Source organism: Melospiza melodia, chromosome 22 (genome assembly GCF_035770615.1).
Source record: "Melospiza melodia melodia isolate bMelMel2 chromosome 22, bMelMel2.pri, whole genome shotgun sequence".
NCBI lineage: Eukaryota > Metazoa > Chordata > Aves > Passeriformes > Passerellidae > Melospiza > Melospiza melodia.
This window is the reverse complement of record NC_086215.1, coordinates 7,764,972-7,789,899: the sequence shown is the minus strand read 5'-3', so window position 1 is coordinate 7,789,899 and position 24,928 is coordinate 7,764,972. Positions and strand designations below refer to the sequence as shown.

Here is a 24,928-nt window from a genome sequence, read left to right as displayed (position 1 = left end):
GCTTGTAGTGCTTGTGGAGCACAGCAAGTGGACATTGAGTAAAGGTGAGGTCCAGGAATCACCCCTGAAAGGGGTCAGGGTAAAAAACAAATCTGAAGGCAGAAATTATATCAGATGCTAGCCAAGAGCCACCTCTCAGGCTTGTCAGCAGTCTGTACAGGCAACATTCATGAAAGCTCAGTGAAAACAGCATCACTGCCAGGGCAGGTGCTTTCAATAAAGAATTCATTCTTCTTTTTCTGGCCACATTTCAAGGTGGTCTATGCAAAAGAAATACCTCTAGTCAGTGCCCCTCTGAATAAGTTTATTCAGAAAGCAAATTTGTAACAGGGTTAAGTCACCTCTGCAACAGACCACAGACCTTCACTAGTCTTGTGTCCTTCACAGTTCTAGAGCAAACACCAAATAACTATTTATTCCTTCTACAGTAATACTCTGTTTTAAATCACAGCCCTTCCCCTTTTAGTTATGATACAGATTTATGAATAGCCTGAGCATCTGTAAACACTGAACAGGCTTAGTCTCTCTGCAAGGAATATACACATTTTACACAGATACAGAATGTACACACCCCATCTCTGGGGAGCCCAGTCACTTGTGCTGAGGAGAGACTGACAGCACTTGTGCCATTTAAATGAAAGTTCAAAAAGCAGCTTCCCCTGGGGGCTCACAGTAAAGCACTGATGGTTCACCCAGCACAATCCCTGCTGTTGAACAAACACAAATCTGTGTGTCTGTGTTCCTCTGCTTCCATCTCAGCAGGTAACAGGGTGGCAGCTGATGCTGCTTCAGGCAGCAGTCCACACTCCTGTCTTTAATTACACAGCTCCAATGATCAGGTCCCTTTAACCTCCCCTGTGGTTTCCCTCCAAACTCCACTCTTGACCTCACCCATCCTAAGAACAGGCAGTTCTTGCCTGAAGGCAGAGTCAGTTGCAGGATATCCACATTCAGTTCACATGGCATAAACTTCCACACCCAGATTTGTTTTGCTGCTGTTTCAGGGAGCCCTCTCCTCCCTCCCTGTTCTATTTTCTCCCAAAAATCAGGGCTATGGCTTCAAGGCAGGGCCAGGACTACCACACTTGCTGCTGTATGTCCCAGGACCTTAAACATGCACCATGGGATCTTGGTTTCCACTCATCTCCTGCCATCCTTACCAAAATGGGAGAAGAGGAAAGTTCAGGGATGGAGAACTAGAACCCCTAAAGTCCAGAAATTCAAAACGAAGCATGTTTATTAAGTGGTTTCCTTTTACTTAATTTCTCCCATTTCTTAAAATAAATAAAACCTTCAGACACATACAAGTGAAACACATCATCCTTCAAAGTGCAGTTACATTTCCACCCCACTCCCAAGAATCACATAAAGCTTTGTCAAGTAACCAAAAACCCCTCAAGGCTCCCTTGGGTCCCTTCCCCTGGCAATGAGAACAGGCAGGGCTGTGCTGCCCGGGAGCTGCTTGCTGGGGGCCTGTTCAGAAATACAGGTGCAAGAGGCAGGGCTGCAGCAGCAAGGGGGAGTTCAGGATACATAGTATGAAAACAAACCCAACCTGCTGAGAGTCCAGAGAGTCCATTAGCAGAACAGTTAGTTACTCTGGGAGCCCTGGAAGGAACTGGGCTGATGACAGGCATGAGTGATGGATCAGAACCATGGGGAGCTCCTGTGGCAGCAGAGTCTGGGACAAGGGTTAAGTCATTTTGCCAAAAGTCATGGACTCCCTTTGCCCCCAGTCTGAACCTGGCCTAGGTGATGTGGCAGCACCAGCTGCCTCCCAGGATGAGTTAAGAGTCTGCCTGTCCTCCAAGCACACCGAGTAACAGAGGAAAGAGAAGATGAGGTCTGATGCTCAAGTTCCATCTGATACAATCTCTCTTTACTGATGTCTTTAGGAACCTGTTCTCACCAAGGGCACTGAGCACAGGTATGGGCACATACAAGTCCATCAAGTCCTTTCAGGCCCACAGAAAGTTGCTGTCAGTAAGATGTAGCACCTCTTAAACTACCATGATCTTGACCTCATCGTTCTCATCAGCACGGTAGAAGAAGGGAATGCATGGGTTTTCCAGCAGGGAGCCCAGCCTCTCCTGAGGGTTCTGGATTTCTCTGAGAAGCTGCATTATTTGCTTTGCTGTGGGGTCCTCTTGGTTTGGCTGAGCAGCTTTGCTGTCAGCAGGGGGCAAACCGGATTGATGAACAGCAGCCTCTTGTTCTGCTTCATCTGACAGATTCACCTCTCGTAACCCTGCAAGGAGCACACAGAGGGCAGGCAGGTAACTCCTCCCATCCACACTCAGGGCTGAGAGCAGGGGCTGCTCCCCTGCACAGTTTGTCCTGCCTGCAGCTCACCTGCTCCATCGGTGGCGTTGAGCTCCATGCGCCTCTCTGCTGGGAGCCCGCCCTCAGTCTGGCCTGCCAGCAGCTCTGGGTTCTGAGCAGCTGTTACATACTTGCTGTACCATTCATTTCTTTCCCTCACCAGGCGCATCACTAAGTCCTGCAGTTCCAGTAGTTTCATCTGTACCAAAGTAAAGGAAAGCCCATGAAACATGCAAACAAACACACCTCTGCAGTCTGCAGTCCTACTCCTGTCACAGAATTATGAACACACAAAAGTTTGCACTCCCCAGACCCACCCTGCTTGGAGTAATACCACAGAAAAGTCCTTGCCTTCATCTCTTCCTTATCCTGAGCCAACCTGCTGATGTACTCCTCCTTCTCCTGGTGCCGCTGTTTGAGGATAGCCCTTTGACTCTGGTACAGTGCAATGTACTCCCCTGCAACACAAGAGAAGCCTCAGGAGTGTCTGCAAGATTGGGGTACAAGCCCCATAGTGAGGTGTGAGGCATAAGGACCCAAAAAAATCAGCCCTGGAGTGGAGACCTAGCCCAGTTAGGCAGCAGTAGGAGACAGGGAAAGCTTGGTAGTTTGAGGGCCCCAGCTCCTAAAGCTGTTTGGGGACCTGTTCCCCACATAAATGAGGCACTGAGCAAGCTCTGCCTGTGCTGGTGCTGCCCAAACATACCAATGGTGTCAGTCTCTCCAGACAGCTGGATGCAGCGGTGCTCCAGCTCCTCCAGCCGCTCCTTCAGGTCAGCCTTCTCATGCATCAGCTCTGTGAAACGCAACTGCACACACAGAGGGGTCAGTCCCCTAGGCTGCTCACACAAAAACAACATCTGTGCTAAAGGGTAACACCCCTGACACTGGTCTGAGCCTGGGGAACAAATCCTGCTCCTTTGTGAGCAAGCTTTTTAGGATGGAGCATCCTTTTATGGAACATCTGCTGCTTGTTCCCCTACAATCTGTGTCATGTTTGTCTGACACTGGATCCTGGTCTGGCTGAGCACTGCAATAGGGCTGAAACAACAGGAGATGCTTTGCTTACCTGTAGCTTGTCCATGGCAGTTTTCAAAGCTTCGTGAACCTCCACTGGAACAGTATCCATAATGGAGCCTGGAAGGTATGTGGTCAATTTACAGTTTCTCCTGGGGCAGGATGCACTCACAGACCCAAAGGTCTGTCTCAGAGCAGCTGCTGGCCCAGCAGCTCATGGTCACACTGTCCCCAAACTGTACAGAGACTTTACCTCCATCCAGTGTGACCTGATGTTGCTGCTCCTGCCTAAGAGCTGTGATTTGCTGCAGGAGGGTTCTGCACTGCTGCTTCTGAGCAGCCAGCTGCTTCCTCAGACCTTCTCGCTCCTGCTCCACCTGGGACATGGCAGAGGTCACGAAAAGGACCTAAGAAGAATTTCAGAGTGTGGACATTAGTGCTTCCCCTGTGTTCAGCAGGATCCATGGTGCATCTCAGGACAGAGTAACAGTTTAGCCCATTTTATTTATGGGTGTGAAACCAAAGAACTGTGTGACTGCCCTGGAACTAAGCCAGGCAGCAGCTACTGCCTCTTCTCATTCCCAATTAGTGCAGGTTAAAAACTGGATCCCTTGAGAGCTATTTGACTGCAGTATTATGACTGTACTTGCAGATAAATCTTGTAGACATTTGACACCATTTCCAAATTGCCTTCCAAACTAAAAAGAACATCATCATCAAAGCCCCATTAAAGAGCTGCTCTGCCAGCTGAGTTGTCATCATAAGGAAACCACTGCCAGACTTCCAGCCTGTTTTGCAAGGATGCTGCAGAAGTCTTGGCTTTGCTGCTATGCACAAGGTGTTGCATTTCCCTCATGACTGCACTCAGCTGGTAGGATAACAGCTGATAAACCTCTCTGTAATTTAACTGGATTCCTTTTTGCTATTTGTTTAGAACTAAAATCAAAGGCTTTTGTACCCACTAAGACTCACCATTTCTTCATGGCTTTCAAACTTCTCTGGGATCTCAAGAGAAGGTTTTTGGATTTCTTCAGTCATTGCTTCATTGCCTTCTGTAAAAGAAGGAAGGTGAACAAGGAGGCAATGCTACAGAGAACCCAGCTCTGCCTCCTCCCTGATGCAGCCACTCACCCTCCAGTTGGTGCAAAATCCTGCCATCCATTTCTGCTGCCAGCTGACTGATCTGGGCCTGCAGCTCTTTGTTTTCCTTGGCTACAGCTTCCAGACTTTCCTGCAAGAGAGAAGCAGAGGATCACAAAAACCTGCACAAGCCAGACTGCAAACAGTCACTCCATCTTCAGGCAGTAGCACCACACACACAAACACACAAGCAGTACTTTGCTCCAGACAGGTACAACTCATCTGTATGGCACAGGGTGCAATCACAGCAGTATTATGACTGTACTTGCAGATTAATCTTGTAGATATTTGACACCATTTCCAAATTGCCTTCCAAACTAAAAAGAACAGCCCAGGAAGGGACCCACCAAATCTCTTACTTACTGATTACCTCCCATCTTTCCACCTGTCCCTTTTTACTGTTACCTTTGTCTGCTGCAGCTCTTTCAGGTGCATTTCCACTGTCACCTTGCCCTGGACCTCCTCGTGCTGCAGGCGGTCCATGAGCTGTGTCTGAAGCAGGAATTGCTTGTGCAGCTCCTCCTTCTCAGCAGCAAGCTGCTGGAAGGCCAGGGTGTACTGCTGCAGGTGGCTGTAGCACTGGTCCCTCTGCTCCTGCAGGCCACGGGCCTCTTGTGTCTTCAGCTCCAGCTGAGAGAACAAGGTCAAACCACCACATCAAACCCTTTCTGCCTGGAAAGCTGCTCCCTGTGACATGATCCAAACTGTCAACACTGCCCCAAAGCCACCAACCAGGCAGACAGGCACCATCTGCCCCCACATGCTGGTCCCCCACATCAGCAGCAGATGATAGGGGCAGGCTCCCAGCTGGATCTTTGCAATACCCATTTCCATCCTTCCATCAGTGTCTGGGAAGTTGCCAGCAATTTGCACAATCCAGCTCTGCCATCCCAGTGCTGGTGCTCACCGTCTCTTTGAGCTCTGCCAGGTTCTCCTGCAGCTGCCCAAGCTTCTTGGCCAGCTCCTTCTTGACGTGTTGCTCTGACTGCAGGGCACTTGTAACCTCCATGTTTTCATTTGTCTGCAAGACAATCACAGCTGTGTAAGGAAAGTGCCCCAGCCACCATGAAACAGGCTCTCAATAAACCACGTTAGTTCCCAGTACAACAGGGGGCCATCCCTTGTGTTTTTCTGGACTGAGGGCCATAAATTGACTGTTTAGGGCAGTAAACAGCTTAAAGAAAGGTGCAGAAGTTGGGAGAACAAGGAAAGAGACAGGGGAATTGGTGCTGGGACAGTGCCAAGAAGAGGCCTGGCACATCATGCCGCCTGTCAGCTTCAAAGCAGATGGGTGGTATGAATATCCCAAAGAGAGCCACAGACATTCAAAACCAAGGAGTTCAAAAAGGACTAAAGAAAAAACCCAGCAGCTAGACCATGTGTCAGTCTGCTAGGACCCCAGAGGGGAAGTGTCACATTGAAAGAAGCAAAGCAAGAGTAAGGATTCAGCTCTGGGATGGGTAAGAATGACACCAGCAGAAGAGAATACTGTTGAGAACTTTCTCATGGGCAAATATAAGGGAACAGAAAATGGGTTCTTCAGGTAAAAGGGCAGGAGGAATACCCAGGGACAGAAACAGCCAGGGGATAAGAAAGAAAAGGAAATAGTTCTGGACAAAGATAGTGGTTCATCTGCTAGAGCACCTGAGGGAGGAAGGAACTGGAGGGAACCTCCTGGAATGGCACTATGTATCAAAGGATGGAGCAGCCAGAGAGGATAAGAGTCTCAGAGGGTAAGAAAGGGATAATGCTGCTGCCAGTTTTTCCCCATCTGCACTACAAAAGGATTGCACTAGTGAGGGAAGCAGTGAGAAAAGATGCCTAGAAGAGACCTACCAGTTTAACAAAGCCATTCTGCAGCTCAGCCAGCTGCTCCTTCAGGTCCCGGTTCTGGCTCAGTGCCCTGCTGATGGTGGCCTTGTCACTCTGCATGTCCTCCAGGATCTGCTGCCTGTCCACGGCCTCCTCGCTGTAGCGCTGCACGCTCCTCTCCAGCTCCAGCAGCCGCTCCTCCTGCTCCCGGTTCAGGTGGCTCAGCTGCTCATTGTCCCTGACCTGGGCCTGGTACTGCCCCTGCAGCTCCTCCTTCTCCTGCTGCAGCCGCTGGATCTCCTCCTGCAGGCTGAGCTCGGCTGCTGTGGGCCCTGGTGGTGAGGCAGGCTCGATATCCATGGGCTTCACTGCTGAGGAAATGCAATCAGAGGGGCTCAGTCCCAGGGAAGTGGCTGGGTGAGACACATCCCTGCTGGATATACAAAGCACTCCCCAGCCCATGGGGCTCTGAGACCCAGAAGGGCTCAGCAGCTGCAGCATCCAATCCTCAGTGCACAACACTGAGAGGAACAAAGAGCAAACCTACCCCAAAGCCAAGTGCAGCATCCTGCTGTCTGCTGCTGACTGTCCCAGCCCCAGAGCAGGAGCACCCTGCCTTCCCTAACTCCTGGGCCAGACAGGCTGACAGTACAGTCAGGCCAATACTACAGACATAACCAGGCTGCTGGTCCATTCATTGCAGGGGTTCACTTGTTATTTCCCAGGAGAAAAGGGTTCTTAGGGTCACCTGGTCTCCATCTGCCTTCCCAGCATCAGACCCACTTACACCTCCTGTGCAGAAGCACCTGCACAGCAGGACAGAGTCATCCAGCTCCATCTGCAGTGGGAAGCCCCACTTTGGAAGCCCTACCTGATGTGTTCAACAGCTCTGTAACATTGTTCTCCAGCTCCTGAATTTTGGCCATGTGCTTCTCCTTCTCCTCTGCCATTGTATGGACCTGCAAGGCCACACAAATGAAAATTACAACGATGTTCATGGGGCATTTCCTGCTGCCTGGGTTTGTCCAGAGCTGGGATGCTGCCCCTGGGTTACCTGCTCAGAGAGCTGCTGCACCCTCTGCTGCCAAATGCTGCCCTCCTCCCTCAGTTTCTCCACATACTGATCTCTTTCTGCCTGCAGCTGCTGGAGTGACTCTGAGAGCTGTTCAAAACAAAATCAAACAACATCATATTGGCGAAATAAATCTGGTTTAAGAGATAAAACTTGAAGAAATAAGTGTTAGTGCAAAGCTCAGACTACATTTTTCTGCCCCACAAGTTTCCTTACAGACATCAAGATTTGGATCATATTTCATACAGCCTCTTACCTGAGCTACCTGGGTTTCCATGCTTGCCTTCTCCTCCAGAGCCATCTGCAGCTGCTGGTTTGCATCCAGACTCCCTCCCTGGCTTGAGAACTGTTTTAAAAAATCAGAAAGTTAAAACAAAATGTTAACTCTAAATTCCTGCACAGCCTTTCCCCCTGAGAGTAACCTGCCACATGATCCATGTTGTAACCTTCTATAATTCTTTAAAGTGCTCCAACTCATTGTGAAGTTCAGTGTGAAAAAAATAGGGGGATTAACAACAAAAAGCTGAGATTTTAGTCCTATAAAACAAGCTAAACTGGGCAGTTCCTCCCTACCAATTTTGCATTTACTCTTTTTTTAATTTAGGCTTCAATCAAACTTTGGCTTAGAAATTCTGTTCATTTCTAGCATCTGCATTACTCAGCCATATCAGATGGTATAAAAGGCTGTGACCTTAAAAGTTGTCAGACATGTCAGGAATTTAAAGGCAGTGTCTGGAGCATGTCAGTGGACTGGGCACCAAGGCTGGCTCAGCTGAGGCACAGGACTTTTCCCAGAAGAGCAGCAGTTGGCTTAATTTCAAGGGTAACTTAAGACACAGTCTAGGAATTTGAAAAAGAGCATTTTCTTCCCTCTCAGGCTCAGGGTTAACCAGGCTTGCTCTCTGACCTGCTAACAGCTGGCTCCATGAATTCTTTCCCCAGCTGACTTCAAGCTGCCACTGTCCAATCCACCACCCCTACTTAGTGAGACTGCAGAACTAAATAACCAAAATCTTGAACAGATACAGTCAGAAAAGTCACTGTATTTCCACATTCACCCTCTCTCACTGTACAAGTGTCACATTGCTTATCAATCAATGTGTACTTTTCAATCAATTTACAGCTCCAACACTGTAAAGAATACAACTTTTCTGTTCCCCTGAGGCCTTGCTGAAAGGTGTTTCCTAGGAGGATGTCTTGATGAGATTTCATGCCTTCCTCTAAAGCCAGGAGTTAAGTCTTGCCCCCTTTCTCTGAAGGAAGTGCGGCAGTGTCATCACTGTCCTCTGCCCTCACCTGTTGAATCATCAGTTCAGCCATTTCCAATTTCTTCTGCAAATCTTCCACATCCAACTTCATAGCTGAGTTCTGGGACACCAGGGAGTGAACTTTCTCTGACAGCTCTGAATTCTGCTGTTTTATTTCCTCACTACTTTTGCTAAAACAAACAAAAAATTAAAGTGGCTCTGGGTCTGCAGATGTCCAGGTCAAAGATCTACAAACCAATGCTTCCTGGCAGCTAGAATCACAGAAACATCTCATCTAGTGACTACTTTTTTTTTTTTTCAGTTGAATATCCAGCCTCCCAAATCACCACCTGTGGTCTTTGCCACTTGTTGTTCTGGGGCTCTTCTGCAGAAATGAGCAGAAGGGACTTACCTTCGTTTGTACAGTTCCAGTTTCAGGTTGTCTCGCTCCTTCACTAACTCTTTATTATGCTGGAGAAAAAGGAAATTATTGATTCATCTATAGATTCAGCCAAACAAATAAAGTATTAAAAAATACTTCATTTCACCTTTAACACATCTAACACACCTTTAACACAGCTAACACAGAAAAGGTCATAACTTTGGCAAAAGCTTCAGGACAGGTTTGCTTAGAACCTCCTGAATTTTCCAGGAATAAGTCTGCTCAGTCTTTTCAAATGTGATGCTGCAAGTATTTCTGGATTAAAGACAACACTGAAGTGTGTGCTTGGTGGAGATTTCTGGGACAAGGTGTCTCTTGTGTGGAGCTGCCAGACTAATGAAGTGAGGTGCCAGGTCTGAGGACACCAACTGAACCATGTGATTAGTCACAGAAACTTGAATGAAGTTTCCCTTGATCATGGGGAACACAGGGCTTTGAAAGGTTAATTAACAATTAACAAGGTTCATTTCTGCCTCTTCTGCAAGCAGGGACTGCAGACTTTGCAGCAGTGTAGTAATAAGCAAACAGCCAAAGGCAGAGCTGCTGGTTAAGCATAAACAGAGGTGACTCTCACCTTCTCTGACTGCTTCTGCTGCATGGAGATGGAGGACAAGGTGCGCTCCAGCTCCGACACTCGCTGGCGGGACGAATGCAGACGGGCAGCGAGGCTCTCAGCTTCTCCTGCAGAGTCAGAGCACAGGCAGCTGAGGCTACACACAAACAGCATTTTGGAACTGGCTGAACAGCACTTTCTACTTTGTCAACAGGGTCTTCAGGCAGCACAGTGAATCAGCAGAGCTGCTCTGCTTCTGGCTCTACAGGTGATTCACTAACAGCACAGCTCTCTCTAAATACCTGCCTCACTTTTAGAGGGAGATGATGAAACTTCCTTTGCAGAACAATAGACAGTATGTTGTTTTGTTTTTTTTTTTCCTAAAGCTCAGCTAAGACCTAGATTAACATGACAGCTGTGTGGGAGGCAGGGCAGAAAAGGGAAACCAAGTTTTAAAAGAATTAGAAAGGAACGGTCTGGGGTAGTCACCAGGCCCGACAGAGCTGACAGGGCTTTAGTGATGCACAAAAGAACCTCAACTGCCATGAGACCAACATGCTCCCATCTGGGGGCAGCCACGATGACAGCAGCAGTGGCAGTGCCAAAGGCTGCTCACAGAGGGGTCAGGGAGTGCTGTGAGCTGCCTGCCAACAACTGTCATGCTTGTGACTTGACATGCACAGTTCAGCCACCAGCCTGAGCTGCAGAGACTGTCACGTACCTGATTTCTGCCGTGCAGCTTGCTGAGTGTGGCCAAGGGCTGTCTGCAACTCTGACTTCTCAGAAACAAGAATTCCAATAGTCTGGATATGAACCTTTGGGAAAGGAAAATCAGCTCAGCACAAAACTTCTTTGCTTGCCACTGCAGCATCACTGTTGTCACAAAAGGACAATTCAGTAAAGAGCTCTTGCAGTTAAGTACAGTCTGGCTGACACTCAGTTTTGCTAAAGGAATGGACTTCTGCCTTTCAGGATAAGGACTATGAGTGCTCAATAATCCACAAAACAGCAGAAGTCAGGTGATATTACTGTAAGGGAGGCTCTGCCTTACCTGTAACTGTTCCCTCAGTGCTGCTTGCTCTTTAGAAAATTTCTGTTCAAACTCCTTCTTTTCCTGTAAAAACAAATAATGCCTGGTCAGCACAAACATGCAGACAGTTAACCCTTGTTTCACATCAAACTAAAATGCAGGAATTAATTGGTAGTATTTCTAGCATCTAAATGATGCCAGTATTTTTAAAGACACAATTAATCTTCCATTATTTGAACTACTGAATCATTTTTCCATCCCAGACCAGCAGCAACAGCACAGTGCAACCATTGCAGCACACACGTGGCAGTGTTGGAATGGAAGCTCCTGGCAAGGACCTAAACTGTAACCTCCTGTCCCCACTGCACTCCTGCAACTTGAGCTAATATTGAACTTTATTTCAATATTAGCTTTGGTCAAAATAAGAATGCTGTCTGTCAGGCCTAACTCATGAAGTCAAAATATTAAACCTCATGCTACAAATAAAATTCAATCTAACACACGACAAGATCATGCACTCTTGTGCCACATCCACTGTGTTTTCTACTCCTCAGAGAAACAGATACCTATTTCTGTATCTATCCAAAAATAGGACACACTTTACCTTTTCCAGCTGATTCACTGCTTCTTGGTTCTGCTGTTTCTATGGAAGAAAATTGATGCACCAATATTAAGAGAAAATATTCTCATACTGAAACACATTTTCACTTTGATGAAGTAGGATATATGCCAAGTTAATGCAAGGAGAATTTCCATTTCTGCAGAAGACTAGGAAGTTCATCTTAGCTATTAAGAGACTGCGGGCTTCCTTCTCCTCCAATACCTCTGCTGAAACCCTTCTATGTTCCTTTCTGAGCATCCAGCAACTTCAGTTGAAACTTGCAATATCCCACATCTATGCACTTAATCACAGTCACACTGGTGTGTTAGGAAAATCAGCAAAAATGCTTTTAATGAAAGACAAATACCTAAATCCCAAAGCAAAAGTCCTTTCCTTGAAGTGATTCCTTGGACCTCTATCCCAGTTAACAAGTGGCCAAGTCGTGCAGAGCTGCACGTCCGTTGGCAGGCTCCCACCAAGGTGGTGTGAGACAGAGCTGAAGCCAGATGCAAGGAAAGGGATAATTCTGTCCCAGCCAATTTCAGTCTTAGGGGTGAAACACTGGAGATCTGTGACTGCACAAAGTGCATCTCTAGGTGTGAAGGGGGCAAAGGGTGCCCAGGCTGCCACCAAACCCTGTTTGCCCTTTGCTGCTCTTGTCCCCCTGGTAGTTTTCTCATAGATTCCTCTTAAATAACTACATAATTAGTATTTTTTCCTCTTCCCAAATGATGAATATTAACAAGGTGTCTCTTTATTACTGCTACTCCCTCAGTGAACTTTGAAACATGACTGCAGATGGAAAGGTGATGAGGTTTTTTGATTTTAGCAATGCCAGCACAGAACCAGGAAAAGCAAAGGCAAGAGCACAAATGCAGCAAAGGCCCTACAGAGTTCCAGACAAACAGAAAAGCTGGCAAACAATGAGAATCCTGGGTGGGCAATGCACTGTACCTCTGCAGCCCAACTAAAACACAAAAATAAAAAGAACAGAACAAAAATAACCCAAAACCAAAAATGAAACAAAAAGAGGGGTCATGGGGTACACTGGGAAATGCTGAACTTTGGGAAAAGTGTGGTTTTAGAGAGAAACAAAATGGGGGAAAGTATTTTACACAAGAAAGGCTCTTTTCAGTCTGGAACAGATCCACTTAGTTGCATTTTTTGCAGTGTTAAGGCTGAAGGCTGAAAAGCAGCAGCAGGAATCCATGCAGGCCACAGAACAAAGCAGTTCATTCATTGTGCCAAGAGAAGCTGAGGATATGATCAGAAAACAGCCCCAGGCTCTCTTGGACCTATTGCTCCCACTCTGCTGATATATTTAGAACAGCATCACCACCTGCAGAAACAGGTTTTAACACTGCTGCCAGCACCAGAATTCTGTGTTTCAAGGATTCAGACCACGACCAGAAATAGCTGTTTTATGAGGATGCTTATCATCCAGGGACAGTGTGAGGAGATCAACAGAGCACTTCAATGGAAACAACAAAACTCTGTTTCTGCTTCCTCACATGAGCCACCACACTCTTGTACAAGAGCCTTAGGCTTTAATCTTCTCACAGGTTTTCCACCCAGCCCATTTTGTTCCATACAAAGTGCTGTGTAAGCAGCCTTCCTTGTGTCACTGTGAGGAACCCGGAACCTTGCAGACACCCAGAGAGCAGGAGGAGCAGCAAAGACAATGCCAGACTGGTTGGTTGGATTGTTTCTTACCAATTCCTCTATCTTTGTAACGAGCTGTTTGTTAGTTAGATTGCTGGAATCCAGGGCTACTGCCAGCTCCTGGTAACGTGTCTGACGGGCACATGCATATAGGAGAAAAAGGAAGGAGCAGAAGAGGAGGAGGGAAGGAAAAAAGCAATAATTAAAAAGGACAGAAAAATAAATCATTATCACAATTTGATATAATAAGATTCTCCAAACAAAACAAAATCTGTGGTTTGAACAAAAGCAGCTGGGATGTCAACCTATTTTATCCGTTTCTGCTGAGGCCTCATTTTGACATAAAAGTGAATCAGGAATAAGAACTGCAGTTGCATGGAAGCCAGATTATCCCCGGTCCCCAAACTGGGAACATCTCTAATAACTGCCTCTGACTGTTGTGATCACAGCTACCCAATTACAGCCCCAGGTGACACTACACAGTGATTTTTGTGACCTGTGCATTCAGTTAGGCCTCACTAACACTGCTGTAAGCACAGAATCCAAACAAGTGATCAACAGCAGCAAATAAGAAAAATAAAAAACATGACAGACTGAGAACAACTTACTTCCATTTCCTTAATATTTGTGGAAGAAACAGCACTTTCTCCATTCACATACGATGTAGACTAGAAGTAAATCAAGTAAGTCAGTTTTAGTCCTCAAAGCAAATCACTCTTAGCTAAGATCCCATTATAAGTGTAACACTCCTTATAGCACCTGTCACTTCAAACAACCACACACAGGCACAGAAAACATTCTTCTGGCTCAGGATAGACGCTGGCTGCCCCTATGACAAGCTGATGTGAATTATTCAGACTGACTTCATGTTCTTTTCCAGTAAATCAAGAGTACATCTTTCCATGAATATGTACAATTCATTCATCCCACTCTGCTTTTCTTCCTACTGCTGAAATGCTAAAATTCCTAAACCAGCATTTTTTGCTCCTCAATGTTTAAGTACCACATTGGTTAGTAGGATGGCTGCAGACATCTCTGAGATTGAAGAATGTTTCCTTGAGCTGTCTGCCTAAAGTTCCACATCAAACACCAAGAGAATTAATGGGACAAATGGAGAAAAGAGGTACCTGGGAAACCAGGCCGTTGAGTTGCTCAGACAACTGACGGAGACCCTCTGTTGATGAGAAAGACCTGGGAACAAAAACCTGGCAATGAAAATCTCTCCCAGAGAGCTGCCCAAATCAGCACAGCATTGGGGCAGGAATAAAACCTTAATCTGTTGGGATCCTGTTGCAAAGCCAACACAGACACTCACCTGTTCTCATCCAAAGCATTTTTATGATCCTCAGCTTCATTCATCTGTGGATTAAAACATAAAAACTTGTAAGCCTGTAAAAGATGGGAGTCACACTTATGAATGTGTCACTAAGACTTGATTACACCTGGGCTCAAGTTTCACAGCTCCTGTAATTACTGCTTCCCAAAGGAAGATGAACTTAAAACCACCAACTCAGCCCTGGCTTACACATAATTTCTGAATGGTGTGAGTCTGCAACAGAGAAATTCAAGTGTATCAGGCTTTATGTCTGCTGTTCCTTTTTATCAGGATAATCATCACTTTGCTGAAAAAAGCTACAACCGAATCTTTAATTAGTAAAAGGAAATCCAGACTGATTGAAATAGGAGAGAAGGGGAAGGAAGACAGCTTTGGAAGCTGCAGGGCCACGTGTGTGCTAGTACTCCCTCTGCTCTCAGACAGATGATGACTGCATGGAGAGTGGAGAATGTAGTATTTTTAACAGGAGAAATGCAGTATTTTTAACAGGAGAAAACCTGAACTGGTCATGTCATATTCATGAAGGTCCCCTTTCTCCACACTAATGTGGCATCACTAACCAATCCTCAATGGTTCAATGGCAGTATTGATGATAAGTCACAAACCTGTGTCAGCTGCATGCTCTCAGGAGCAGGCAGAACAGAACCACAACTAGGGAGGCTGTTGCTGTTAGATAGCACAGGGACATCAGGAGCAAGCTGTTCAGCACTACGAGTGGCAACATCACTGTCAAAGTATGCCTGTCACAAAACACAGCACAGGATTACAGCCTTCATGCAGAATGAACAAACACACACAAAAACACATCACCTTATGGCCTGCCTGTGAAAACCAGACAGATGTGAACAGTCATTAGGAAACACATGGAAGGGAACCTGTGTTCTCCCCAGAGCAAAGAGGTGAATGCATCAACCACAGACAAACACTGTCCCAGAATGTCCTTCCTTAAAGAACCAGTGGCCCACAATCCAACTCCCTTTTTAAACACAGGGCAATAACATCACCCAAACTCTTAAGTTCACACATGAGATTCACTGCAAAAGATCCACCAAAAATCAAGTAAGGGCAAAGCCAAATGTCACTGTGCTTGGAAAAGCACCACCTTCAAGGTGTTCCTGGGGAAAACACAGATGACTGTATGCAAATGAAGATGGAAAAGAACAGAGGAATGACTAGTTGAAAAATGGGTTAGTCAGACTCAAGTGCTCTATCTAAAACTCGCTGAAATTTGTGGCATGCCATGACCCACCAGTTTAGAAACAGGACATTTATCAACAGGCCAGAGGGAGGGTGGCTGGGAGCAGGTGCCTGTGGCCCTGCTACAGCCATGGATCCCATGACTAGAAGAATCTAAATAGAAAAGAGAAGAGCCAAAAAACTATTTCTGGACAGCAAGTTCCTATCCAGCCTCTGTGGGAGGGTGGATGGCATCTGCAGCCCCCTCTACAAAGCCACACTCACTGACCCACTGCATCTCCTTGCAGAGCACTGGAGCCATAAAGATCCAGCAGTGCTCTTGTGTTATACAGCAATTTGATTGATTTCATCATCCAGCTCTAGTAAATCATCACTTAAAAACACAACAAAACAAAGGAGATAATCTCAGCATTCAGCCCCACCAATATACTGCAGCTCTCTGCAACTCCACCTGGAAGAGTTCCCTCTTACTTCAGTTACTTCCTCCTTGGCACTTCATAGGAACCAAGAAATCTCTCTTGGCATTCCCTGTTTACCTCTCAGCACTTCACTCACTAATGCAGCAGCAAGGTTAAAACAGCAACAGTGGAGACAGATTTAATGAAGGCAGTAAGTTGGAAGACTACAAAGAGAAAACAAGAATTTCCTGAATTTCTTTTTAGCAGGACAGGTACTGATGCTCTGAAGGAGCAATAGATGTTAGGTGCTTATTAGGAAGATCAGGAGCTCCCTCACTTCTCCCAGCTAAGGGTTACTTCACCTTTATCAATCACACACTCATCAATATAAACATCAGAGGGACGGGAGGAATTAATTCCCCAGTGCATCTCAAAATGATAATTTCTTCTGATCTGAACATTCTTTCTGCCTAATACTTCCAAGATGCAGAAACCAGTAACGTTCCTCAACCACAAGAACTCCTTCCTTCTTTCTTCACAAGGAGCAGTTTTGTAATAACTGTCAAAAACCCCAAAACCCTTTGAACAATTGAATTTGTTGGAAACAGAAAGCATTAAAAGCAAAACGTTTAAAATTATGCTGTGGGACATCCCTATAAAGTAGAATAAAAAGTCAGTAATTCTGCTCAGCTTAGCATGTAGTAGGATCCATTTGCTTTCACACAAAGGCTTTGACTTTGCTGGTTTTCCTCTGTTTCAGAGCCAAGAAAGCTGAAGTGAGAGACAAGGGAGGGCTCAGCCTCACATGAGACACCAATGGCAGCAGCAGCTCAGCTGACAATGATCAGCTTTTCTGCCCTATTAGCATCAAGTTTCTAAACAGCATTTTCCTGACTCAGGATTTTTACAAGACAGCAACTGGAATGAGAAATTGTTCTTTCATTACATATTGCAGGTAAAGTTTAGTTTTCAAATAATTCCTAAAACCCCAGGCACAACAATCCAAAAATTCCATAACAGTCAATCAGATCAAACTGTATCTCTGAGAAAAGGAGAAAAAAGGGGAAACAAGAATGAATAGAGCAATAAATTCTCCCTTTGCAGACCTAAAGCTGTAGACACAGGTAGGCCTTGACTGCAAGGCTAAGCACTGGACCTCCTATCTTCATCTCACCCTCCAATGGGAAACAAGGCTCTTTTTCCAATATTTAACTTGCTCTGAGCTTAAAAGTATTAACTGAAAACAGTGCCCAGGACAACAGTGACACTTCAGTCACAACACAAGTTTTCTGAGGCACACCCAGCACCCAAAACTGGCAGTGTGTCCTCACAATACTCAAATTCTGCTGGTACAGAACCTACACACACAGTCCAGCTGGTGGAACTCTGTGTGTCACATACTATCACACAAAAGAAAAAACTGATATAAAGGCAATTCAGAGGGAATTCCATTCCACCCTGCAGGTTTCACTTCATCTGTCAGGTACCCCATATGATTACTGTAGTTATATTTATTGCTGGACACCCATAGATATGCACTGAATATAACAATGAGCTACTTTATGACAACTACATTGAAACAATGGTAAGGAAATAAGCTACCAAAAGGATGCAAGTGAAAATGAAAAGCAGAGCTTTGGTACAACAGAACTGGAAGAACATTCTCAGCGACAAAATCTGACTTCTCTGAGTTCCTATCACAGTTTGGGCCTTATTTTAAATAAACTAACTGTTTGAAAATAAGTGTTTTTAAAAGGCTGTTGGTTCATGTATGCTCCTGAACACCTTTCTCTTGCTTCTTGGCATACTTCCTGCCCTTTCCTCTTTGGGATCTTGGGAATGTGAAGACATTAAAGCCTGTACATGCCTGGCTTTGAAGTATCTGACTTCCTGCCTAAGCATATTTACAGCCCTGCTCCTTGCCAGACTGTACATCACCTATGCCAGCTTCATGCTTGTCATAAAATGGGTGGCTGGAATAACCAGCCAGTGCAGCTGTTTGCCTGGAGATGGGCAGAAACATGCCCTTCAGAAACCAAGCTCCAGGAAACAAAGCAATGACACTAAGAGCAGGAGAAATACAGAATAAGGAATCACTATCTCTTCCTAGTGCAGTTTTCATCAGCTCTTATAAATGAGTTTATTGCCTCACCCCAAATTCTCCAAGCTCAGCTGTCTCAAGAAAGACTTTCTGACGTGTTAACTTTGACACAAACCAGAAGGAAACAAGCAATGGTAACAAAGAGCTCCATGTTAATAAAAACAGCAACAAAACTGAAGCAACTGACAATGGATATGTGAGGACAGGGCTCCACGCCAGAGATGGAGCTCAGAGTGAGCAGAACCCGAAGCATGCAGGAGGGAGAGCGAGTCACACGAGCACTGCCTCACCTTCCTCTTGTCCAATGAGGGTATGGCTACCCCATTGGAGCGGTTAAGGTCTGACACCAGCACCTTCAGAATGTTCTGAATCTACAGGAGGCGAAAGAAAAGGGGAAAGAGAAATGGCTCAGAGAAGGACAGAGAGAAAACGTCAATCCAAGGCAGCCAAGGAACCAGTCTTGTGCAGCTGCTGAGGACCACACTCTGCCTCAGCACAGCAGCTCTGGGCACACCCAGGGCACCACCAGACAGATTCTGGTGCCAGCTGCACCCTCCAGAACAGGCAGCTGCCAACTGCTGCAGCAGACTTCATTAAACAGCACCTACACCACTCAGCTCTTACCCCAGCACTACCAGCTCTGGTTAGATTGCCAGAAAAAACAAAGAAGAGGGAGGTGGCAAATTATTTGAGAGAAAGACTGAGACACTCACATTCTCTGGAGGCTGCTGGTCATCGGTGGTGGGAGTTGCAGGTCTGCTGCCTTCTTTAGTTTTGCGTTTTTTCTTAGTTCCTGCAGTGGCTCCAGGGCTGTTCTTCTGCTGATATTCCTTCAGCTGTGAACAGAAGAAGACGAATCTGAAGTCCAAACAGAATATGCCTTCTATAACCCAAAAAAACCCTCAAAATCTAACTTCACTGGTAAAAATACAGATCAAGGTGTAAGGACAAGAGAATGAATTAATGAATTCATCAGTCTGGGGGAAAAACAGGAATCAAAATAAGCCCAAGAAGGCTAAAGTTAAGAGCAAAGAGATGGGTTTATGACAAGTGTTGTAAGCGTTCAACTTTTGTTTACAGCCAATGCTGTTCCTGGGAAATTGATATTCCACAGCGCAACTTCAAGGAGATTGAAAGCACTGGTTTGGGGGATTTGCAGGCTTATAAGTAAGAGCAATAAGGCAAAATTAATAAAGGGCAATTAATCCTACAAGCAAAGTGAGGAAGCACTGCCTGATAGTAAAATCTTCCACTCCATGAAAGATTTTATGAAGGACAGGTGCAATCCCCACAATCCCCAACAACTGCGAACTAAGGGGAGAAACAATCTACAAATGATTTTTTAATCGCATCATCCACTTCGCCCAGGAAGTGCCGGTCTGATAAGATGTAACTCGGATCCCGCCAGGTCTGCCGGCATTTCTGTGCAATTCCTGCGCTGCCGAGCCCCAGAGCGGCCGGTCCCAGCAGTTGTTTATTCAAATAACGGCACCCCCGGTCCGCACAGCCCGGGCAGGGCACGGCGGGGCAGCGGGGGATGGAGAAGAACGAAGGAGGATCCCATTATTGGTAGGATTTCAAAATGGAAGCCTGAACTGCTCCAGGACACTTTCCCGTTCCTGTGACTTTGACACAGAAGCGCATCCCGCCGGGACGCAAGCAGCCGGGCCGCCCCGAGGGAAAAAATATGGGGAATAAACAGGGAAAAAAAGGAAGGCGGAGGGGAGGAGGGAGGAAGGAAGGCGGGGGGGACACGACAGCCGCACACCAGCCCGGGCAACCCTCACAGCACCGCAGCCACCCAGGCCGGGCCTTGCCCCGGCCGCCCGCCGAGAAGGCCGGGCCGCAGCCCCGGACACCCGCAGGCTCCCGGGCCCCACCGCGGCCGGGCCCGGAGCGAGGGGGCGGCGGCGGCCCGGCCCGCGCCCCTCGGGGGAGGCCGCGCTCGGCCCGGCCCGGGGTCCGGCCCGCACGGGGCTCGCAGCACGCAGCCGCCCCCAGCTCCATCCTGTTGTGTCCCGTCCTGCCCGGACCCCCGGCCCCTCACCTTCTTCTTGGCCGCGGCCAACCGGCTCTGCCTGCTGCCGTCCGCCATGTCCGCCCCGCGCCCGGGCCACGTCAGCCCGCCAGGAGCGGCGGGGGCGGCGGCGGCTCCGCCCCCGGCCGGCCCCGCTCCGCCCCGGGACACCCCGGGGTGACACAGCGGGACAGCCCGGCCCCGCCGGGACACTCCCGCCCCGGGACACCCCGGTCCCCGTGTGACACCCGCTGCTGTAGTGACCCGACAGCCCAGCCGGGAGGGGCCCGCCCGGCTCCCGTCGCCTTCGCGGGGCGCGTCCCTCACAGACCCGCCTCGCGTTCCGCCCTGTGCTCTCCGAGCGCGGATCCCGCGTCCAGCGCAGGCAGCGGGGTCGCTGTGTGCGATCCCAAATCCTTTGACCTTCCCAGCGCGGCAGCGCCCGAGGCTCGGGCTGCCCCGGCTCTGACACACGGCGCTCACCGGGACACGGCTCCCTGCGCCGGGCGGGCCCGAGCGCGGCGGGACGGGGCCCCCAGCGCTGTCCGAGCCTCTGTGCGGGACTGGAGGGGCCGGGCCGGAGGGAGCTGCTGTGGCCCGGCGGGACACAGGGTCAAGCGGGGGCGTGGGCAGTGCTCACCTTGCGAAAACAACATTGCAGGGGGGCTTAAGGATAAAGACTGCACATGGCACCCAGTGCCGTGGTCGGGTTGGAATTGTGGTGTTCGATCACAGGGGTGATTTTTCGAACCACATTGATTCAGTGTCTGTGTGTGAGTGACTCCGAGACCCCCTGAGCCCCCGTCCCAGCTGAGCCATGGTGCTGAGGTGTCTCAGAAGCACCAAATGTAACTACCTCGGCTGCTGCCATTGGGGGACAATTTTGTCCTGCCACACCCAATGTCACCTGCAGCCCCACCGCGGTCGGGCCTGGGAGGGGACTACAACTCCCGGCGTGCCCCTCGGCGGCACGACTACAACTCCTAGCGTGCTCTATGGGGAGAACTACAACTCCCGGCGTGCTCTGTGGTGGGAGGACTGCGGCGCTCCGGTGTGGCGGGAGCCCCGAGCCTCCCTGAGCCCTCAGCCCTGGCCGAGCGGGCCCCGCCGAGCGCGGGCCGCAGCCCGCCCCGCCACCCGCCGCCGCGGGCCCTGCCCCGGAGGTAGGAGCCGCTTCCCCCTCCCGTCCCCTCCCGGGCCGTGTCTCCGCCGAGGCGGCGGTACCGGCCCCTGACGCGGTGCCCTTTGCTTTAGCAGGGTCTCGGTTGGCGGCCGGCGGAGCGGCGGGGCCGCGTTCAGGGCACCGGTGAGTGCTGCGGGGCTCAGCCCGGCCCGGGGGGAGGATTTGTCCTTGAGGGTTCCCCGGTTAGCGCCGGCACCGCAGTTCGCTCCATGTCGTGCGGGGAGTTTCTCCTAAAAGGCACATTGTGGGTTTTAATTATTTATGTTTACTTTACACTGTAGCTCTCGAAAGCGCAGTTAGATGTGGTGTGGAGCAGCCTTGGTTTATGTACAATGATCCCCTGCCCTGGGGATATTATTTTCCTTTTCTCCTGTTTTATCCAGTGACATATACACTATTTTCCCATTAGTGCTCCAGCATTGTAGCACCTACCCAGAGCTGAGTTCCTGCTGTGTGTCTCTGTGTTTTACAGATCCCATCTCCCAAGTCCCAGCCTAATGGAGCCAGTGAAGAAGCCTTGCGGTGTGAAATCAAAGAGCTGAAACAGAAAGACCTTGCTCTAGACCAGGAAATTGCACAGTTATTGTCAGAGTACGTCCTTGGCAAGCTCAGTGTTTACTTGATGCCTTAATTATTTTTGTTTTTGAAATAAAATGTGATCCAGGAATTGGAGCTGAGAGCTGACCTTCTATGATGCCATTGTTGGCATGGTGCAATGCTGGTTACAGTGTTGTAAGTGATGGGACTTAGAGACAAGAGGGAGTTCTTTCCACTTCATGTGGTAAAGCAAAACAAGTTTTACTAGAAGCTTGCATAAGAGGATTTTTGTTTTAGCCTGGGTGTTCCTGAGGTAATTATGTGTTTGCTGGGAACAGATAATTTTAGCCATTTGTTATGCGTTGTGAAAGACTGATATTTTCTAAGGTAAGATGGAAATGGTAGAACAACAAAGGCTGTTCCAGAACCCCTTTTCATTTATCCTCAAGGATAAACAAGCCTTCCAGCAACAGAACAAGAGGAAATGGCCTCAGGCTATGCCAGGGGAACTTCATGCTGGACATCAGGAGGAATTTCTTTGCTGAAAGGGTGATTAAACATTGGACTGGGCTGGCCAGGGAGGTGATGGAGTCATGGTCCCTGGAGGTGTTCAGGAGATGACTGGATATGGCACTCAGTGCTCTGGTTTAGTTCATATGGTGGTGCTTAGCCAAAGGTTGGACTTCATGCTCTTGGAGGTCTTTTCCATCCTAAATTATTCTATGATTCTTAATTTTTTCCCTAAATACAGATTAAAGAAACAGATCAATAGAATTCACCACAGCCTACTCTTGATTCTGAGAACTTGGGTGCATTGGCTTTCTTGAGCTTGTTTAGATCTTTCATGTTTAGGGCTTGCAGGAATTGCACTTTGCTGCGTTCACTCTCTGCTTTTGAGGTGCTGGGCTTTGGTATCTCCCACAGCAGCAGGAAGCCCCAGTCCCTCTGTGCCATTTGTGACCTTCCTGGTGTTATTTTACAGGGGCTACAGCCTGGAGGAACTGGACAAGCACATCTCTCTGCTCCATGAGTACAATGAAATCAAAGATGCTGGGCAGATGCTCCTGGGCAAGCTAGGTAAGGAAGGGACAGCTGTTCAAGGCTGCAAAATCTTGGTTTTCTTGGTATGGGATGTGCTATGGGATAATTAGGGGAAGAAACACCACATTTCTGACTCACCTGATCTTTGTTTGATGACAGCAATGCTGTTTCTTTATTTCCTAGCTGTTATCAGAGGGGTCACTACAAAACAGCTCTATCCTGAGTATGACCTGGAGCTCAGTGACTAGTGCTCAACCTGGAGAGTGCCATGTCCTGCAGAAGTGGCTGTCACTGGGCCATTACACAGTGGTTCATCCTGGTTTAGCAGAGACAGAAGGTGCAAAAGGAACCTTTGGTAAAGAGATGTAGGATTTTAGATAATTTCATGTACTACCTGATAAGCAGGATTTTTTTTTTTTTTTGAAAGGTTGTAGTTCAGGTTGATGTTGAGGCTCTTCCATGGAGCCTTTGATTCCCTGCAGTATCCAGGGGCTGAATGGGTAGAGGAAGTGAGGACATACACATGTGCAATGTAATAGCTGCTTTGAAAGGAAAACCCTCAGAAGAAAGGAGGGAAGAAGGCAGAAATTGTGGTGATTTGGGGGTTTATTTTGTTTTACCAACAAATCCAGAGAACTCTGGGTGTTCTGCATTTTTGTACTTACCTGCTCTGGTATCTGGAGGTTTTGTATCATTTCTGTAGTAAATGGCAAAATGTAAAGTTGTGTTGAACTGTTCACTGGATAAAGCTGCCTTCACATCTGGCAGTAAATCACTTTAAGAGCCTATAAAACACTGCATGAACCTGGGAACAAATTATACTGAGACAACATGAACTATTTAAATGTTTTCTCCAGGAATGTGCAGGTGCAGAATCACTTTTCTCTGCTCTAAGTGCAGAGTCATGGTGGCAGTGAGTGCTGTCCTGGACAGTGGATGGTGTTGGGAGCACGAGTGTTTCAATGTCAGTGTGAGGGCTGAGGGTGACTGCACAGACTAAATTTGGCTGCTTTGGGCAGTTGGAAGTGATGCTCTGCTGACTGCAGATCTATTGTCCCTTTTTCACTCAGGCTTGATGTCCTTCTGCCCATTTCTACTTTCCAAGACCTTCTAGCCAGTAAGTTTCCCCTGTGCTCTCCAGCTAGGCCCATCCTGCAGTCTGCTTACATCCAACTTTGAATCAAATTAATCTGTCTTCATTGTGGTGGGAAGCCACAAACCAGTCACAAGGCTATGCTGAGAACAGATAATTGGTTTTGCACTCCTGGCTCTGGATGAGGCACAGAAATGTCACTAATAGTGTCTTGTTTTGCCTTAAAAAATGGGGAGTGGTCTCAAGCAGGGGGACAGAAAGACAGAAAGAGCCTGTGTATTCCATGATTCATCCAGCTCTCTCTTGATGTGCAGCTATGCAGAACATTTCCTGTGGCCACACCAGAGTGGACTCTCAGGGGAAACATTCTCACACTCCTCCCCAACACATACCCCTCTGCCAAGTGCTGAACACTCATGTGTTTTGGAGTAGTTTTAAGGGGAGGGAAAAAGGCACAAGGTGGCAAGAACTGGGAAATGCAAACTTTGTTACTCAAGTTGCTGATTTGGCTGGTATTTCTGTGTAGGACTGGTTCATCCTGGAGTGTTCCACCCAAAATGTTCCTCTGTCAGTGACACACACCACTGGGAATTGTTTTTGCAATAGAATGTATGGAAATTCTCCAGTTGTGTGAGGTGTGAGCTGAGGGGATAAAGCAGAATCATTACCAGAGTTACTGCAGGTTGTTCAAGGAGTGAGAAGTCCATGTTTTCTTCCCCACTATGTAGGAGCACTGGGGTTCAAACTTGCAGCTGTAGCTGTGCAAGTGTTCTGCTTGTGGCTGCAGGGATGGGTTTATGCTTCAGGTGTCCAGGGAAGGTCCCTGATCCCAATCCCTTGCCCATGGAGGGTGGGAACACCCACAGAACCAAGGACAGGGCACGGTGTCCTTGGGGAATCCCTGCTGCTGGCTCTGCCAGGTGGTGGCAGCTGCGTTCCACGGCTGTTGTGGCTGCTCTGTGCAGCCCAGAGGAACCAGAACTGAAATATTCCAGGCTTTAAGAACTCCTGGGATGCTTCAGGACACGACTGCACATTGCCACTGAGACACTTCATCATGGCCCCCATGACTGCCCCTCCCAGAGTCACTCTTGTACCTCTATGGCTGTCACCTGGAGGATGAAATA

The 24,928-nt window shown here is 47.9% G+C and overlaps 2 protein-coding genes across 7 annotated transcripts; one reads left to right on the top strand and one right to left on the bottom strand.

The window, feature by feature from the left end:
* Positions 1–290: 290 nt before the first annotated feature.
* Positions 291–20,055, bottom strand: GOLGA2 (golgin A2). 6 transcript variants are annotated; one of them, XM_063174751.1, is made up of 28 exons: positions 19,978–20,055; positions 18,644–18,766; positions 18,221–18,301; positions 14,840–14,974; positions 14,214–14,257; positions 14,026–14,089; positions 13,507–13,566; positions 12,950–13,030; positions 11,240–11,278; positions 10,657–10,719; positions 10,327–10,420; positions 9,627–9,733; positions 9,023–9,081; positions 8,660–8,801; positions 7,620–7,709; positions 7,346–7,453; positions 7,163–7,250; positions 6,316–6,662; positions 5,387–5,500; positions 4,885–5,109; positions 4,471–4,570; positions 4,312–4,391; positions 3,593–3,746; positions 3,392–3,459; positions 3,029–3,131; positions 2,674–2,780; positions 2,353–2,521; positions 291–2,248 (listed from the first exon to the last, which is right to left on the bottom strand). In XM_063174751.1, the coding sequence occupies exons 1-28, from the start codon at positions 20,023–20,025 to the stop codon at positions 2,001–2,003; spliced, it is 3,141 nt and encodes a 1,046-aa protein (XP_063030821.1). In that variant the 5' UTR covers positions 20,026–20,055; the 3' UTR covers positions 291–2,000. The 6 variants fall into 6 exon arrangements, with proteins under 6 accessions (XP_063030821.1, XP_063030822.1, XP_063030825.1 ...); XM_063174752.1 differs by having other exon boundaries at positions 6,316–6,659; XM_063174755.1 differs by lacking the exon at positions 12,950–13,030.
* On the top strand, positions 20,024–23,360 carry SWI5 (SWI5 homologous recombination repair protein). The gene is made up of 6 exons (XM_063175001.1): positions 20,024–20,047; positions 20,935–21,110; positions 21,205–21,253; positions 21,603–21,721; positions 22,650–22,744; positions 22,892–23,360. The coding sequence occupies exons 1-6, from the start codon at positions 20,024–20,026 to the stop codon at positions 22,954–22,956; spliced, it is 528 nt and encodes a 175-aa protein (XP_063031071.1). The 3' UTR covers positions 22,957–23,360.
* Positions 23,361–24,928: the final 1,568 nt, after the last annotated feature.

Bases quoted from the DNA above. Each gene is read 5' to 3' on its own strand.
- GOLGA2 (XM_063174751.1), bottom strand. From the start codon at position 20,025: ATGGCGGACGGCAGCAGGCAGAGCCGGTTGGCCGCGGCCAAGAAGAAG. The intron at 14,258-14,839 runs GTTTGTGACTTA...TTTAATCCACAG, and splicing joins AGAGCATGCAGCTGACACAG to ATGAATGAAGCTGAGGATCA. The intron at 3,747-4,311 runs GTGAGTCTTAGT...AATTCTTCTTAG, and splicing joins TTGAAAGCCATGAAGAAATG to GTCCTTTTCGTGACCTCTGC.
- SWI5 (XM_063175001.1), top strand. From the start codon at position 20,024: ATGTCCGCCCCGCGCCCGGGCCAC. The intron at 21,111-21,204 runs GTAGGAGCCGCT...TTGCTTTAGCAG, and splicing joins CCGCGGGCCCTGCCCCGGAG to GGTCTCGGTTGGCGGCCGGC. The intron at 21,254-21,602 runs GTGAGTGCTGCG...TGTGTTTTACAG, and splicing joins GGGCCGCGTTCAGGGCACCG to ATCCCATCTCCCAAGTCCCA.